Consider the following 19442-nt stretch of genomic DNA (forward strand, 5'->3'; position numbering starts at 1 on the left):
GTTGCAGCGCTTCCAGCACCGGCACATCCAGCAAAGAATCCGTGCTGTCCTGCGCAGCGGGGGGCACGCGCGGTCCAGCCTTACGCCGGCACACCGAGCATCGCCATGAACTCTGTAATGATATAGAAAACTTTACAGTTTCGAGAACTTGGTTTTTTGAGTGTAACTTTGTATGTATATAGAAAGTTAGTTATTACCGCCTCGTCATCGCTGGCTGGCTTGGAGTAGGAGGAACAATCCTCGCAGACTCGGTGCTGGCAGCCATTGCACGTGTGGAAAACCTCGCCCGGTTTCAGCGCCTTTAGGCACACGCGGCAAGCGCCTGCGCGTGATGGCGATTTGCCCGCCTCTCTGTAGTACACCACCAATTGAACAATACGCTGGTATTACTATTTATCGTGTCACATATGTTTTTAGTTCAACCCTTGTATTAATTACCTACTTTCTTTTCATACCGTATGTCCAAAATAAAAGCATTATGCAAAAAATCATTTATCTTAATACTGACCGTTCTGTTTTGGTTTGTTGTGGAGGGGGAGGCTGCGCAGGCGGGGCAGCCGGAGGCGGCTCTGCTTCTACTACCACCGGCCTCGGGCCTAGCTTGGTTACTGGAAATTAATGTAACTTTATTCTTCCCAATTCATCCGTTATCGCTTTTCCATTTAATTCACCAATACACATAATGTCAAACTACTATTATCTCAAGTCAAGCGTACGTTTATGACCTATGATCTTAGACAATTTTTATTTGAATATCTACTGTGCTTCTATTCAACGAACAATATAATCCTATCTTCATAAAGTATTTTAACATAATTTTCTAATATCACTAAAATACAATCAATAAATACACAATTCACGTTTGAATACAACAAGAAAACATTTACGGAATTACCGAAGTATAAAAGGTTTGCGGTTGGGGTAGAACAGCGTGTCATTGAATAAATAAATACGGTATCCTCCCTGAATGGACCGCTTGGCTATTCCTTTTTAAAAGAGAATTGTAGTAGATCATTGTATTTATTCTTACTGAATTTATTACATATCAATTACGCTCGAAAGTTTTTTTGGTGAGTCCGCTGCAGACGCTCAGTTCTGACAGTTCTAACTGTTCAGTTAAAAGTGCCTATATAGGCTAAAATTTTAACTAAACTGAACTGTTCAGTTATAAGGTTTTGCCTTAATACCCTGAGTTTTAACGGGACAGTTAAACTCTTCACTTAAAACTATCAGAACTGAGCGTCTGTAGCAGACTTTACAATTTTCGTTTTATCGAGGACAAACTTAAGTATTTTGGAGATACGCCATAGGCTTAGATAAATGTTTGCTGAGAAAGTTTCCATTTTGTGAGGAAAGTGGAAATACTTTTGATGTTAAATTCGATAACTTGATTTTTAATTTGTCGTCGGCGTTGGGGAATTAGATTACAGCTGGCCCGGGTTGAGATCGTTTGTTTCACTAAAGAGTTTATTCATCAAATTTTACACTTTGGGTTTGAAATTTACAGGACTAGTTTTCTACTAAATTTTCATTTATAATATTATCTCTTATAGTGTTACTTCCCATTGCTCTGATTTAGGAAATAATATGGTGGTTTCCTCACTTGCCTTCCTCACCGCAACAAATCAGAATCCTTATTCGGCCTCAATCCAGTATTGAAAACATTGCTGCTCAACTTATAATTTTAATTTAAACTAGCGTCTCGCAAACATTTTGCTTGATTAAGTGACCATAGTTTTTACTGTGCCAGTCTTCTTAAATATTTGCATATTCACTGTCGTTCTGTAGTGTTTTGTTAGTTAAGTAAGATTAGACAGTGCGGTGGTTAGTTTAAAAAAAGATAAATTGAGTTCAATTAATTTAGGGAAGTCCACTTCAATTTGCGGAACGTCTTTATTCTATATATGGATCATAATAATACGGAGGGCGGACAAAAACGCGCGGTATTTGATAGCAGCTAAGTGGAGCTCGGAGCGGAATTTACGAGCATTTCTCAATATTCATAGCGAAATTTTGCGAGATACGCGATCCCACGGGACGCGCTGACTGTACTCCACGCCTTATGGATTCCTTCTCCAACAAATAGAACGTAGAGAGCATCTCGTCAAATATCTCTTAAATTGAATATTTATTTACAACGTGAACAAACTTTTTATTATTTATAACATAAGCTACGTTTTATTTTAAACTATGTTCAAGTGAAGTAGGATTATCATACCTTATTGTTTGTAACATAGAGAAAGTTTTTGAAACTCAATATAAATGTATTCTAATAGATAGAATAATAAAATAACCTTCGTCCGTATTGCGAAAGAGGACGCAAAAAATGATTATGGCAAAATGTAACAAAAACCGTTTAGATCTTTTGCAACATTTTAAATTTTTCTATGGCTTCCTGTCTGCTTACCTTTTTACAGACTCACTTTATCGTTGTTCCCATATTTGGATTATTAATCAATAAAAAAAACAGAGTTCGTCAGTTACAAAATTTAGAATACTTAACACCAGAGAATACATACTTTACATCAGTATAATAACAAGTAAAAGCTATGTAGTTAATTCACGAATGTAGGCTGGAATTATCACCGAGATGAAATATGGATATAGCTAGGCTGTGAGGTTGCGGACGGTATCCGGCGTGGCGGTGTCGGGCGGCGCGTATTGATTTTGTGCCGGGAGCCATCTAGGAATGCTCAAGAGCATTTTGGCATCTTCATTATCTACAGCCAAATAGTTGAAAGGTAGTTAGTTATGTTATATACCTGGTTGTATAATTCAATGCTTTATTATGTAATACGCTCAGGTATGTGTTTAATTTTACAATACTTGTTCTTACTTTTTCAGTTTATTTAAAGTTTTCATTTATAATCATTAAATTCAGGTGTTCGTTTTGTTTATTAACATTTCTGTGAAGTAATAGTAAAAATAGATGCGATAATTATTCCCTTTACATTTTACGTGGAATTTAAAAAATCAAAAGCGAGGAGCCTATGTGTTCTTCCAGACTATCCTCTACATATAAAGCAAATTTCATCGAAATCCGTTCAGCCGTTTAGGCTACAAACACTAACAAACATCCATCTATTCATCTAAACTTTCGCATTTATAATATTAGTATCATTGGTTTTTCTCATGTTATTCTCAAATTCGTTCATAACTAAACAATGAATCTAATAAGCTTCTAACTTTCGTCACGTCAAACATAATAATAGGTTTGTTGGAAACAACAGAAAATCAAATACAATCAAACAGCATTACAACTATAAATGGGCTTTGAAGGGATTAATTATTAGCTCTATCAAAGTTGTAATTGGGACGTCAAGTTTCAATTCGACTAAAGCTTCCGTCGACAGAAAATTGATAGATCTTGCAACGAAAGCACACAATGGATTACAATACGAGACCGGCAAGGCTGTCATTATGTTGCTAACAACTTCAAATATCATGTTTAGTTTTTATATTTGCAAATTGTAATTTTATTAAGTAACTACACAATAATATATCGTACTAATATAATAGATGCAAAAGTTTATATCGACGGATGGATGAATGGATGGATTTTTGTTAGAGTTTTCAGCTTAAACGGCTGAACGGATCTCGATGTCTGGAAGAACACATAGGTTACCTAATTTCTTTTTTTTTTTTAATTCTACGCGAACGCAGTCGCGGGCCAATGCTAGTAATTACATAAGATTAAAAACTCTACCAATGGAAATTAAGATTGAAATCGATATGTATCTTCAACTAGGATTTTTTTTTACAATTTAGTTGGTTTTGTACAAAATATATAAGTTACCTAAATCATGCAGACATTAACTAAGAAGAAGGGCCTCTGTATAAATCAACATTTCCTGCATATGGTGAAATTATTGCCTTCCTAACTTTGTAGCAAATTGCGTAGATAACTTGGTGGGAAACTCGGCGGTAACATTTTAACTTTGACGTTAATAGCTTGTTAAAACATGTACATATCAAGATGAGAATTGAGTTCAGTTGCGGTCTTCAAACTTACGAGCATAGTTATATGTAAGGTAAGTAGGTAAATAAGTATTTACTTTAGTATTTAGTTTATTAATACTAAGTATTTTGTTGCGATTCTTGTAAGAATGATAAGTTCAGATGTTTCGTCCGCAATGACTTAGTTTTACATTAACTGTAGCTGTTCCCATGCGTCTTCGTTCGTCCATGGTTTACGTTTGTCAAACGTCAGAATTCAAATGCAAAAATGACAACCTTCCTTAATGTCGGTAACTCGTAGTTTATGGTCCCTTTCCGAAATGAAAGTTTTTTTCCCAAACTATTTATCCCCCAAGTTTTAAAGTCTGAAAATATATGGTATAGCCTAAAGCCTGTCGTAAGTGTAGGGCTTTTTGTTAAATAAAGAATTATGTTAAAATATTTCGTGATTGTTGGAATCCTACGCCACAACGTAGTGTGTGTTTAGGCTTTATTATATTAGTATAGACTAGCTTTCGCCCGCGATTCTACCCTGTGGAAATAAAAAAAAAACAAAAATATGTGTATATATGTGTTCTTCCAGACTATCCTCTACATCGATGCCAAATTCCATCAAGATCCGTTCAGCAGTTTAGCTACAAACTCTAACAAACATCCAACCATTTAAACTTCGCATTTATAATATTAGTAAGAAGTAAGATTCTAATATTTGATACTTGCCTTTGTCTTGTGCTGTGAGTAGTGATGACGACAGCGTCTGCCTCAGTTTGCCGAATGTACCGGACGTCTCAATCTGACCAACTGTGTTTGTGTCCTCCGTCGCAACCATCTGAAACAAGTAGATGCAAATTTTAAACAATTCTCATTATTTATAAAAAGGTTAATCCAACTAAAGGATTATTTAAGGTGTGGCTTAAATAAATAATTCGTTCACTCTATGTTGGCCAAAGTCTCCGAGGGCGTATTTTTAAAGCAATTCGATCGATGGCTCACAAACGGTTACGCCTTCAAAGGGGAAAATTAAAAATGTTTTTCTTTTCCTCGAAGCCTTGCAACATCGCGCCAACTTTTATTAAACTGCCAATATGTTTGAAACGCTAAAAGAAATCAATCGATTCTAAAAATGAATTAATTTTACAGTTTTAAATGTGATTTATAACGTTTTAATTTATTCTAAAAACTATACACAATATTTCGAATGTCATACAATTGAGTGATTACAAGCTTTAAGCTAAAATATATTGCAAGCAATATTAGATGAAAGTCCCCGAGGATGTGGACTTAGAACGTACCGCGGGCAATATTGACTTGCCTAAGATGGCTTAGTCGTGCACCAACTTATGTTGTATTTAGTACAGTAATAAGATGTAACTGTTGACTGTGAAGTATAATTACTGCAACTACTTACTTCTAAGGGTATTTATTATATTTTATATCATTGTTCCGACTGAATACGACTAGTCTTAAGTTTTTTTTAATAAAAACGTTAACGATAAATATTTCATTTATACTTTTTGTTTGCTTCTGCTGAGATTAGTCTTTTGTTTTCCAAAATAACAACAATAGCAATTTAAATATAACTTTATATACCATATACAGATATCAAATAACAAAAAAATTCTCAAAAAAACCGTGTTCGCGGCGAGTGACATCGTGTAGTGATAAAACTCTTCATACAAAAGTAACGACCCAGTAATGGTGTCGTAAATTTTATGGAACGCAACAGATGGGGAATGAAAGCTCTTGGAGACAGGAAAATCAATAATGTCGTCTCCCGAACTTCAGTGAGCTTTTTATATCTCCGCTCCTGGCGAGGTGGCTCGAGACTTGCTCAGCAATAAGCAGCCGATGCTGATGATACTGCAAAATGTCAAATCATAATGCTGTACACGAATGAGATATCGGTTTTTGGATTAAATGTTTTTCGTCCCTTTTTTGTTCCATTTTTAGAACCAACTATTTTCCGCACTAGACAATTAGATCATTGATACATGTTTTAGGCATTCAAAAACTAGGTATTTATAATGTTAAAATTTATAACACTATATATTGGAAGGAAGAAAAAAATATATGATTTTCGGTGGAAGGAACTAGCTAAGGTTCAATAAAGCTAACTCATAACGGACGTAGTAAAACGGAATCACTACCTGTGATCCGAGAAAGTAAAAGCGGTAGCAAAGTACACGCTAGCCGTGGAGTTGTGGGAATCAATCATTTATGTCCCTATCGTCCCATTTAAAGAGAGATTTTATTGTCATAATAGTTTCAAAAATAAAAAATGTTGCCGGCAATAATCTCAGCTCATCTGGTTTTGTTGGCGAAAATGTTCGTTGTTATTATGATAAATATTTACACTGCAAATTATCCTTCCCATAAGATTAAATTTCACAAAATTCAAAACAAGTAAGAACACAACATCATAGTCCATCGGGATTGTATGCGGTCATACCACAATTCCTCAAGAGTTGCTACAAACCCGGCGTTATTGAATTTTGCAAACAAAGCAACCATACCAAAGTCACGCTAGCTTTCGCTTGGGGTTTAAAGTCTGATAGAGTTTATAGTTTTAATTGTATCACAGCTCTCTACGTGGCTTGATAAAAGTGTTTGTGATCGGAACGCTTTGGACTAAATACAAGATGTTATGATTTTTTTTAGGATTTCTCTTTGTTGGTTGACACTAATTGGATTATTAATTGTAAATACTATAATTTTTTGCGATTATTTAAATGTAAACAAGGTTTGGGCGTACCGATTTATATCACGATAAAGTAGGTCATGAACATTCGCACTCACCCCCAGCGTATGCGGCGGCGGAGTGCGAGGGGTGCGTGCGGGGTGCGGTGGCCCCGGTGACCCACTTGTTGCCGGTCTGCTATTTACATTACGACTTTAATTGCCGTGACCAACAAAAGGTGCACGGCCTCTATTTTAGTTTGTCAAGAAATTGCTTCTCACAATATTACACTATGTCTGTAATTGTTTTTAGGCATTTTAATTTATGTATACATCTATGGTAGTTAGACACAAAGAGCATTTACGCACAGGTCTACGAGATTTACAGTTACAAGTTTTACGTCTACGAGGTACGTCTACGAGTTACACCTCTTCCTTGAGTTAGCTCCACTTTTAGATTGTACATAAATCTTTATCAATTCAATTAAGAACAAACTCTGTTTTTGCCGACTTGATGTTAATAAATATTTTAAAAATGTAGAAAGGGTTTTTAAATAAAGAATAGTAATAACTATTTACGAATAACATTTATTTTTATTGATTTAGGGTCAACTTGAAATATATGCAGAGAGAGGAATAAAAAGAAAGGATAAAATCCAAGTGCGATCTCGAGTGATTTAGATTTATTTGATGGTGCTTCCAGCCGAGCGCGTCCGTTGCCTTAATGTGATTTCTGAACGGTTACTTCCAGATGAGAGAGCCTAGGAAACAGTAAATCACTAAACTTACTTTACCTTACAACTGTTTGTTTCACGTTTATCGCTAGATTGAGGTTTATTGCGTTTATTTGTTCCCTTGAAAAAACTATCCTAATAGCATTTACCCTAATTACTTGTGATGTATATCACACAAATTATTGTATTCACTTAATTCTGTATATTTTTTCTATTCCTTTACGGGACAACCACACTATCAATATCGCAAAATTGAAACGATGGATTAAAGTTCATTATACCTTTCAGTATTATAGTATATGAATATACTAAGGGGCTGTCCCACCAAATTGTATATTACCTGATAACAATCCAACGTCTAAAATGTCTGATGGAAATATCGGATTTTGTTGCCTGACAGTTACGTCATTTTTAAGCTATATAAGCCTCTATCAGCCAGTAATGGGACAGGCCCTTAGTATTATTAATATGCTAACATGTATGTTATAATAAAACAATACAACGAATATGCTGATGATTGTAGTTCAAGTCACGTGGGATTATCAGTGTGTTAATTAATATATTCTGATACATCTGACATTCAAAGCGAATTGATGTACAATGTAAAGCCGTTATTGTTCGGTGACGGACATAACTGAGTAAAGCGCAATCGGGGGCCGTTTGTCGTTGCGTAATTACGTCCCTTTGTGACCACGCCGCAGCCTCACAAGCCCCAGACACAGCCACGGATAAATCTGCCTAAAGTAACGTTAACTGTAACATATATAGTTGTTTAAAGGCCCATATGAGACGATTCAGTTTAGAATTCGTATGAGAGCTATCTTCGATGATGATTTGTAAGCGTTTATAGCTTTTGAGTTGTTTTATTACTAACTTTTAAATCCTTCAGTTGTGATAAATTTTTGATTGGTGTTCAATTAAATATTGTATTAATGTATGAATAAGTGAAAACATCGTCGACTGATAATAAAAACCTTTTAACGTCGACATTCAAAAATGCCATTACATCCACTATTAAAAACGAGTTTACGTTATTCTTTATGGAAACATTAAACTCTCGTAAATTACTTGTAGTTTTAATGGACTGTAACATCCTAATAACGCAATACAAACTAATTTTTAGGATTCATATTCTTTGTGTTCTTTTTCGAAATAAGTATCAACATAAAAAAATTGACTAATTAACGAGAAGTAAGGCCACCAGTAGACGCAGCGTCACAAAATGCAGAATCCTCTTTGATATGGCAGGCAGTTTCGAAAAAATGCTATCCAAAAAAATGGTAAAGCGACCTCAGTCGGTCATATCTAAATGTCCAGAAAGTATAAACTAAAACATTTCCTAATCATATCTTCCTTAATAGTATCTTGACCAAAAATTTAACATTTGTAATTAAACGTTTTATTTAGTTACAGTCGTAACGCGACACAGTTTGATTTGATGTGACGTCAGAGGCGGTCAAAGTGGGACCTCGATCGAAAGCTCTATTTTAGGCACGTATTTTCCGTCAATTGCTTTTGAGCTTTATCCTTCCCGTCGGTGAGAGAATTCTTGTCCGAAATATAATAAGTACTTAAGTTGTTCTGTATTTCGAGTGCCGGTGTTTATAAGAGATAATTCCTGTACAAAGTAAATTACTTTTAGAACTTTTAATTTGTTACAAGAGTTTAGGAAAGCGATTGATGATTCGTGCTTCTTAGATTATATCCTCAGTTTTGTTTTTCTTATTCTGATGTACCCTTGATTTAAAGTTTGAGTAAATAAACAGCAAGCTGATTAAGAATACTAAGTAATCATTCGGATAAATTCATTATACAAAATCTGAATTTATGTGTAAGCCCTCGAGAGCTACCGATAAAATGGTTATCAAAATTTGAGCATAAGTTGCTAAGATATTTAAAAAAAGATTAAAGTGATGTGTCGCTAATGGAACTATTTGCACGAGTTGATAGAAGTTTAGGCTCAACATTTAAACTAAGTGAGCACTGCGCTAGAGTTACTGGGCTTGTTGCACGTACTCGTACGATTTCATCGTCCAACTTTTAATAGGACGGCACTTAGCATGTTGGACGCTGTGTGTGAGAAATGTCCTATGATGTGGACAGAATCACGCTACTATATTAAGTATGCTTGTGTCGTGATGTCGTGTGTTTGTAATAAAAATGTGTCATAAAAAGTACTTTCATACAACAGCAACACAATTAACTGTAAATAATAAGCAGTGTTTACTGTCGATGTTGACGCAGCTGCGTAGTTTTGCTTGTCAACAAAATATATGCAGCGACCACAACGAATTAACTGAATTTTACTCTATCCACGCATAACCTAAAAGTTAATTGCAGAGCATAAATTACTTATTAAAGGCTAGGTTTAGCCTGCGATGCCGTCCGTGTGGAATTAATAAAAAAAAAAACAAAAGTAACTAGCCCCTATATTCTTCCACACGGTGTTCTACATCTCTGCCAAATTTCATCGATACTCATTCAGCCGTATAGCCTACAGACTCTAACATTCATCCATCCATTCAAACTTTTGCATTTACAAAATTAGTTTTAACTACAAAAATTAAAACACATAAGTAAGATGCAAGCGTCTTACTTCATGGCTCATAGTACGATCGTATGAATATGATTTGAAAAAGTACGCAATACAAAAGAGTGATGTGAAAGAATTTAAAATTGTTTATATCATAAGACTTAAGAGAACGTGCGCTTTCATAGAAAGAGACGTTGGATTGCACTGAAGAATAATAAAAGCGAACACTTTGTAGTGAGATGCGGAGAATTATTTTTATTTAAAAAAGAATTTTGTTGGAGTATGTCGCGGAGTGGTATCGCGGGAGATGCTCGGCGTCGTATCGACATTCGCCAGATAAACGCGACGCGTGGTATTTTCCTGTACAAACGTATGCAGCTCTATGAATATAAATTAATCCACCAGTAGTTGCTGTTATTACTGTCGTTACTTATATTTTTTCCAGAATTTTAAGAGACATTTCTTTATTAAAAACGGCTTTACTCAAGTATAGTTAATTGTTGTCAGCACCGAATATATTCGACTCCATCCACGGCCCGATTTCAGGATGATTTTATTTCCCTTTCATCAACAAAAGATAATTGTTTATTGCTAAAAAGTCATGTACATGCATATTATAATGTAATCATTAAAAAAATCTTTGTATTTAAATGAACTACGTAAAAAAGTGCTATAGTGCTCTATTACAGTGTAGAATTTGAAAAATATACTTACTTTACATGTATACGTTTCAAAAACACTTATTCACGCCAATTCGATTTTTTTTATATCAACAGAAAGTTTTCCAATCTACAAAGTACCCACAAAAACAATTACTCGCTATACAAAGTATCTTGATACGTGATGTGCTCAGACTTTATGAATAAATGATCACCTTATTCTATTCCCCAGTGAATTGTGTACAACTTTTACATTATTTTATCGTCTTTTCAGAAGTCAGTTGGTAGTTTGACACTACGTAGTGTCCACAAAATAGACGCGAAAGGATATTTCTTAATATTCCATCTGAAATTTTAAATTCAATTACACTGTCTAGACATAAAGCGTGCTAGTGTTAGTTTACCTGTACAGATTTAACTGAATAGTGGAATGTTGTTGAAATCTCCATGTGTAAGGAAAATTTTACCTGTCAGTTTTAATTGTACAGTTCCACCGTTCAGTTAGTTGTAGCAGGCTTAAGTAATTTTATTAAAACTTCCTCTAAGTACGTACTGACCTGATTTCAATTAATTGCTAAAACTTAATTTGTATCGTACTCTTTATGGAATTGTACAAACTGATTGCGAAAGTTTGTGATCATGGTGGGCAACTCGTGATGCTCGATTTGCGCCACAACGTCACGTGCCCATTACACAACGAACAATTAAAAACTACTTTATTTCTTACTTTGTATGGCTTTCTTTTAATTTGTTGCAAAAAGTGTTGTAAGGTTATTAATTTTCCTACAAATAGTTTAGTTTTTAAAACTTACGTTTACTTTTCTAACAAATTGAACTGTGAACGAAATTTTCTTTCTCTGACACACTTTCTAAAATTGTTTGCAAGATTTTATAATCTAGATATATTACTAAAACATTCATTAACAAATTGTTTAAAAAAAGCTATCCTTATTTTGTTAAAAGAAACAGTATTTATAATTCCCTTTCCGATCATACTATGGTGGAAAGCTTCTATAAACTATTAATATGAAATCATAACAATCTCTTTAATACCGTTCTCTTCCACCTTCACATTCATTTATCTTTATCGATGTCATTAAAGACAATGTATTGCTGATACTGAGGTCCTGGTCGGATGGGAGTTGTAATAGCTTAGTAGTTTATGTCTTATCGAATTTTTGCTTACGTAAGACAAAATTGGTCCTTCAAGTCATATCATTTTGAAAACTTTACATTTTTTAACAGTTAGTTTATTTAAAAAAAGTATAATATATAAAAATCTTATGTCAAAATACATGAAATGTGATTACATCAGGATAAAATAATTTTATCGTAAGACGTATAAGTAAAATAAAGCGTGTAGGGCACAGCCGAAATTACGCCGAACCTTTTTACGAACATACATTTACTGATAAAAACATCTTAATCTTCTGACGAAATGGCTCCCATTTGAGTACTTTCCGCTTCGTAAACAAATACATCGATAAAAGTAATATAACACGTCATATATTGTAACATGTGTGTAAAAAATTATTAGAAAGTTACGGGAAATTGAAATCACAAACTAAAGTTTAATGTTTGGCTTTGAATTATTGACAAATAAAACATTTGTGCAGTTAACTGTACTTAACATGGTATATCATTATAAATTTCTCTCATATATTTTTTTAAATATTAAGAAGTTCACTTTCACTTTACAATTTCAGATTAAAAACACCGTCGTTGTCTGATTGTATTCTCGAGATAAATATTGACATAAAAAGGAGCATAAATCTGTTTTACCAACATTATAAAGTTAAGAAGCTCAATCCCTCTTAGTGACGTGAATGTATTCATTTTATAGTTTGGATTAATATCCATATAATTTAATCATAAAACTTCTTACATCGTAGTTAAGCGCGCTATCCCTAGACTTATTAGTTTCTTATTAATACAGTAAAGTCCACTTAAAAAGCATAAAATAATTCACATGTAGTAGAGACGAGATAATGTCGGTTGTCAGCGCCTGTGTACACTGGCTGGCGATTGTCTGCCGTCGCTCGTGAATAATATATCGGCTTGAATATTCACATATCCATCCGTGTGGTTTTGCCTGTGTATTTTTAAGTAGCGTTTTTATATAAAAACAAATAGCATAACCTTTATAGAAAAAGTTACATAATCAACAGAAAAAAAAACGTATTTAAAAATATAAGAGCTTAAATGTTAATGAACATTTTATAACTCGTTCTGCAGTTGAGATTTTTGGGAGCAAACAGTCAAACCTTTTTCTTTCTATAACATGGTAAGGTAATCAGCACGGTTTAGTTTCTAGTGTTTTAAATAGTAATACGGTACTTAATTATCCAAGCCTATTTTTCTTTATGTAGCAACTAGCTTTTGCCCGCGACTCCGTCCGCGTGAAATATAAAAATAATAATAAGGAAATAAAAAATATAGCTTATTTTACTCAACGATAAATAACGTTTGTAACGGTGAAAGATTTTTTTAAATCGGTCTTGTAGTTTTTAAGAATATTACAATCAAACAAACAAAGTTTTCCTCTTTATAATATCAGTACTCGTATAAATTTAAAAGATTGTATTTTTGTTGCATTACTTGTCTATTTCCCCCAAATGTAAAGTTTTATACAACAGCAGCTATGAATAGTTGCTTTGTGAGAGTGTTCTTTGTAGTGCAGCGGGGCCTTTAAATTGGAAATACCAATCGGTTCCTGCGTGTTGCTGACGTTTAATTATTTCAAAGTTTCTTTGTCTCGCTTGTGTTACTGCACGAAAGGGAATGTCCATGCTATTGTATCTTTGCTATATTAAAGTGAAAAATGTACCTCTGCCGACCTTTTGGTCGGCTTTTTAGCTTTCAGATACAACTCGTTCATGCGACAATAGTTTGCCTTGATCAGGAAATGAAATGCAGCTTTACAAAATATAAAGTAAAGAAAAAAAAATGTTTTCTCATTGTATCTTGACTATACTTAACATTTTCATTCTATGGAGTTTTTTTAATTTTGCAAACATTCGATAAAATTTTATAAAAAAGACAAATCCACATCCAAATAAGGTATCAGAATGGATAACGCAAAGCTTCCAAAACTATAAATATGTAGGTGTAGGAACGTAAACTATAAAGTCTGTGGGCTAGTGTCAAGTCGTAAAAATGCCAAGAAGAATCAGTGAAAGACGACAAGAAATAAACGAAGCCTAGATCTAGCTTGAAATAGAAAAGTTGTATGATTAAAATTAAGCATTTTTGTCAGTAATTACTTTGTTTGTAATGTTTAAATAAAGCGCTGAAACGCGTATATGTTGCATAATTGTGTTACAACAGGTAAATAAATTAATGTAATCAATGATTAATTACTTAATAGTTATTGCAGATGTGTAAAATATAAATTACGTTATAATTTCCAATAATTTTAAACCATTCGGTGGTCGATTAGTATGAGCTCGCATTTCATTATCCAAACAAACAGAATGAGCTCGATCGTCGGTCGTTTTATTAAAAACGCTTTATTTTCTCTGTTATTCATTATGCTGCGTTAACTCTATGTTTGTAATTGTACATTTATTGAAGGACGAAAACACAAAGAAATACGATGTGTTGAATAGAATACAACGAATAACAATGTATTGTGAGTGCCTATAGTCAAGACATCCTTTTAGATGTGGCCAAATTCCTACTTTGTGTAAGATAAATACTACATAGATTCAACGTTGCTAGGTTGTGTTTTGATCTATCATATAAGAGCATATGCACACTTGGAACTAAACTATCGTACAACTGTTTAGTCTCGCTTTGATTCGTATGAGTTTACATGGAGGTGCGCACACTACTCGATTTTTAGTTGCATGGGTTGCGAAACAATTGGTAATCGTATAACGTTTGTGCGATAGTTTACTCAAAGGTGTAAGCCTGCCCTTAGACGCATTCTTTATTTGTCAACATTTTCGTTATAAATTGTCACTTTAGTAGTAACTAGTAGTATTTTATATCAAATTAAAACAAACAACTAAATAAAGCTTTACTTTACGTCATTTGGTAAGCTCCTTCCCGTCGCAGTTGGCTTGTAGTTTAAATTAGTTCTCTTACCGCTAGGCTCATGATAAATCTTTCCATCCTTCCTTATTTTCATGCCCCTAATCTCCTGTCCTATTACCTTGATCGATGGCTCTTTGTAGAGTAAACCTATTACACACCGCACGTGAATATAATGAAATGACACTCTACGTATGATCGTAAAATTATGAATTATGCCGAGGATATTTTTCCAGATATAAATGAAAAATTGTGTAAAACCTCTCTACTGAGTAGGTCTTGAAAGCTTTTTTTATACTTATCCTTAATTCTAATAGGTCGGTAGGTTGAACCAACTTAAGTAGTTTTAACCTACTTTTCACCAGAGATTATTCCAAGAAAAGATACAAGCGCGAAGTTTAAGAGCATTCTAAGTTGAGAAATCTTTGTATGTGTTACAATTTGGAAGTGCGTAGGATCTTTCTTGGCCTAGAGGAATGTTTTGTAAATAGCAAATGAAGGAGAATTTTCGCAGTTACTTGAAATACATAAACTTATACAATGTTTAATTGATAATGATAACATAGTCAGATGTTTCTATGAAATGAAAAACCTTAGTTAAAATAAAGAAATTGCTTTACATCTGTACATTTTAATGAACACTCTCGCGTGGTGACGTTAATTGAAAAAGTTGTACTGAAATGAGCAGAATTAATTATGCGATGAAAGGGTGGAAGGTCAAGAATTTGTTCAGAATTGTTCTCAGGCAGGTAAAATATTTTAAATTTGTGACACGCTTACACAATTAAAAACATAAAACTATAAAACATTTTTTGCATACAGTTGGATTATTAATATATCTATTTATTAACTTTAAAATTATTTTATATCGTCATAAAAAGTTTATTTCAAAATAAAATATTTCATACCAAGCAAGCGTTATTGAAAAACATGAATGCTTAATTTCATTTCGATCTACGCTCAATATAAATTTTATACGAAATCTATTAACGGAGCGAACTCGTCAAGTGCTGTTCAAAATCTATTTATCAAATATTTCCATTTATTCGCAGTTATATATTTTTACACATATTTCGAATATTAAAAAATCCAAGGTCGAACAGAAACTTGTATTTATGTTTCATTAGACAGCCTTATTTAGCTGAACTTCATTCTGTTAGTCGGAATTTTATACATGTAGGTTCATATATTCAAGTTTTTAATATATATATCTACTTCTAAACTAATATATTAAAGCGTAAATAGTATTCTATTTTATTTTACTGTTATTTTTAAACACACGCTACTTCATGGCGCAAGATGTTAGCAATCACAGCATATTTTTGAATAATTCTTTCTTTAAAAAGCCCTACACTTACGACACCCTTATTACTATATATTTTCACGTTACTAGAGTTAGGGAGTAAATAAATTGGAAAAAATCTTTCATGTGGGAAAGGGATCATAAACTACAAAACTGCCAACATTAAGGAAGCAATAACAAAAAGGTAATTTTGACATTTGCAATTGAGAATTTGATAAATGTACACAATAAAATAAAGTTTTTATAATTTCTTTCGGTTGAAGCCACACGGGAACAGCTAGTACTCGTATGTTATACGTCGCCATGAAGCAGAACAGTTAACTTTCCTTTTAATGAACGTAGTGAAGCTTACACGTGGCATCGTTTTATTAAAAGGGACGAGTTGTAAGCTCTTCAAATTTTGAACAATGTGTAGAATATGTATTCGTATGGTATTACCTGTGTTACCTAATATTCGGAGGTAAAATATTATATTTAGTATATCTTTGTGTCATCAATACGATGGATAGGGAAATAAAAAGTCGGTACTATTAGGCGTTTAGACTACCATTAAAAACGACAAGTTATTTATTATTAATAATGTAACGACTACAAAGAAATTGTTTATTCAATAAAACGTTCTCAAACTGTGTACACTGTAAGTCTCCTCGGTATATTTTTCTTAAAACAACTCAATCATATAATTTCTTTTACAAATGTTTGTAGAAAGTCACATGCGAGCAATTTATTTTGCAAACAAAATTATTTTCGATGTTTAGAGAAGCTTTAAAGGTATTTTTTTTTCTGAGCTAACGTGCTAGATTATGCTCCTACAGAATAATTATTTTTGTGATATATACGATTAGAGATTTTTGTGTTAGGAGCTAGTTAGTGCGGCGTGGCGACTTTTTGTCAATCCTAATTTCTCTATTTACCTTATTAAATCTTGTTATTAAAATGTATTTTTGTTCTCTACACGTTAAAGCCCGAAACATCTGTTAGTTAAGGCTATTTCGCATACAAGTGTCATAATTTGAGTGGGAGCGGGTCGACGGGAGCGCCCGCCCGCGCCGCTGGAGAGTTTTTAATTAAAGCGACAGAGGCATAAAATCAAAATGGCCACTCAAACTTTACGCGGAATGTAACCCTCGTATAATCTGTAATGACTTATTGTTTTATTTCCTTGTAGTAACCAGAGTTATATTTGAATATTCTAATTAATCGTATGAATCATACTTACAGAGGCTGATGTAAGAATTAATCGAATAATACCGAATTTAATACAAAATCATAGACAACTGAATAAAAACAAAAATTATGATAATTCATATCGCAATTAGACTCCTGAACGGTTGGTTTTTGTCGAATTAACTATACTAATGAATAGTTATGGCAATATGTAACTCACCTTCTTCATAAAAGACATAACGTTTGTGGGCAGCATCTTGTAGTTTTTCTCTCACTGTCACTTCACTCACACCATTATACCACACGAAGCTGAGCGCACTCTGAACTGTACACGAACTAACAGCTAACTCAGTCGGGTATGAGAATAGATACAATCACACATAGCATTTTATTAGTTTAAAACTTTACTTTCCGACTTTGTGTCAGCACTAACACCTGAAACAAAAGAAATAGGATTTTAATGGTATAATTGAAACAGTTTTACTATCAATGCAGTTCAGTCATGCTAATATTATAAATGCGAAAGTTTAGATGGATGGATGGATGGATATTTGTTAGAGTTTGTAGTCTAAACGGCTGAACGGATTTCGATGAAATTTGGAATAGATGTAGAGGATAGTCTGGAAGAACACATAGCCTACTCAATTTTGCGTTTTTTAATTCCACGCGAACGGAGTCGCGGGCTAATATTTTAATACACTTATAATGACGAATACTCTAACAACCGAATGCTGAAGCGATTTTTAAACAATTCGCTTCGCAATCTCTGCTTATAAACCGAAAGTGCACTGCTAGTCGTTAACGGCTATCAAATTAGTATCTTAGTGTGGATTTTTCACACTATAACTCCTCTAAGAGATGTTTTTATCGACCGTTTGTCTATTCTGAGTGCGACAGTGAGTCTAGAATTGAAAACAAAGTTAATATAAACACAAAATTATTTATACCGTTCATATAAACGTAGTTTGTACAAGTGGGTTATTCAAGTGCTGTTAGTTCCTTTTGCAGTATAAATAATGAATGACCATTCAAAGCAAAAACTGAATTAGTGCTTTCATTTCCCACTCCAAGATAAAATAAGGAGTGAAATTTATAATAACGCGACCATGAATTAATCTACTACAGAATACAGATAAAGAAACTTATGCATTTTAATTAAAGAATATTTAAAAATTACCAAAGGTATGACACGTATGAAAATGTTTTCAAAAACAGCATATCTCTAGTTAGTTTTAGTTTTTCTCTGCATATATAACTACCCTTAAGTAACATAAAGCATTAGAAATGTATAAGAATACGATTCAATATTTCTACTCCAAGAATAAACTAGTTCATACCTTTAATATCAGATTTCTCTATTTTTAAAATATGGAATCGTGAGCTGGCATTCAATATCTGAGCTGGCGACTGCCGTGCGACAGCCAATTAGACGATTCGGTTATACCGCCCGACTGGAGCACGTCCGACGTTCAGCCGGCGCACTCAATTACCCGCCAAAGTGAACTGCGACGGAATCTCTCATGCGTTCCTCATATAATCAGACTAACCGACCATGTTCCTCGATATTTTAAATTTAGTATTCACTAACAATTGTCTTAACATTACCTCTTCCACGAACAGGCAGTAAATAGCAATATCATTTTGCAAAGAAACATTGTTAGACAAGTTAATAAGTAAAGTTTACACAAACACTAACTATGATATATGTTCAGAAGCGTTAGCTACTACAAGAATATACTGTAATGGTAATGAAACAGCGGTTGGTTCGGGACTGATTTGTTCTAAATCAATTGACGGTAGGTTATATAAATCTACCTACATCAAACACAACTTATAGTTTCTTCTTTAAAGAATGTCAATAAATATACAGCAAGAATATGGTTCAACAATAACAGAAAGATTTGCATGACTGGTGCTTTAGTACTTTTCCATTCTTCCTGCGGCAAATTAAAGTTTTATGGCCGGTTGTACAGCTGCATTTAACTATTCGATAGTGGTTATGGTTCGATAATTTCATGAAATGCGTTTCTAAACTATGTAAACTTGATTTTTACTTCGTTGAAACATACGTTAAAAACTATTCAATCACTATTTAATAATAAAATAAATGGAAACTTCAGAAACAGAGCATTAATCGTCTAGAATCTAGTTTACTTATGTGAGTGTAATTTCAGATAATAATTACGCTAATTCTCAAATATTGGATACAGCAGTTTCAATTCGTTAATTAACAAATATTAGTTTCCTTAAATATCTGTGCAAAGTATGTCACCAAATCAAATTTAAACTTGAGTATGCCAAGTCAAATTGCATTTCTAGGTTAATCAATATGGGCGATGTCAGCGTTCGCTACATGCATTTGATAAACGTACTACATA

General features: G+C 33.6%; 1 protein-coding gene across 1 annotated transcript in view; it reads right to left on the bottom strand.

Moving 5' to 3' along the window:
* Positions 1-17456, bottom strand: part of LOC106104533 (regulating synaptic membrane exocytosis protein 2) — a 26574-nt gene extending 9118 nt beyond the window's left edge. Inside the window, exons 1-5 of the mRNA XM_013284610.1 lie at positions 17285-17456; positions 4678-4786; positions 509-608; positions 198-351; positions 6-112 (exon numbers count right to left, since the gene is read on the bottom strand). Coding sequence (XP_013140064.1) covers positions 6-112; positions 198-351; positions 509-608; positions 4678-4786; positions 17285-17320 — 506 coding nt within the window. The 5' untranslated portion in view covers positions 17321-17456. The remainder of the gene's footprint in view (positions 1-5; positions 113-197; positions 352-508; positions 609-4677; positions 4787-17284) is intronic.
* Between the last annotated feature and the right edge of the window lie 1986 nt (positions 17457-19442).

This window comes from Papilio polytes, unplaced genomic scaffold, assembly GCF_000836215.1.
Source record: "Papilio polytes unplaced genomic scaffold, Ppol_1.0 DF823510.1, whole genome shotgun sequence".
Taxonomy (NCBI): Eukaryota; Metazoa; Arthropoda; class Insecta; order Lepidoptera; family Papilionidae; genus Papilio; species Papilio polytes.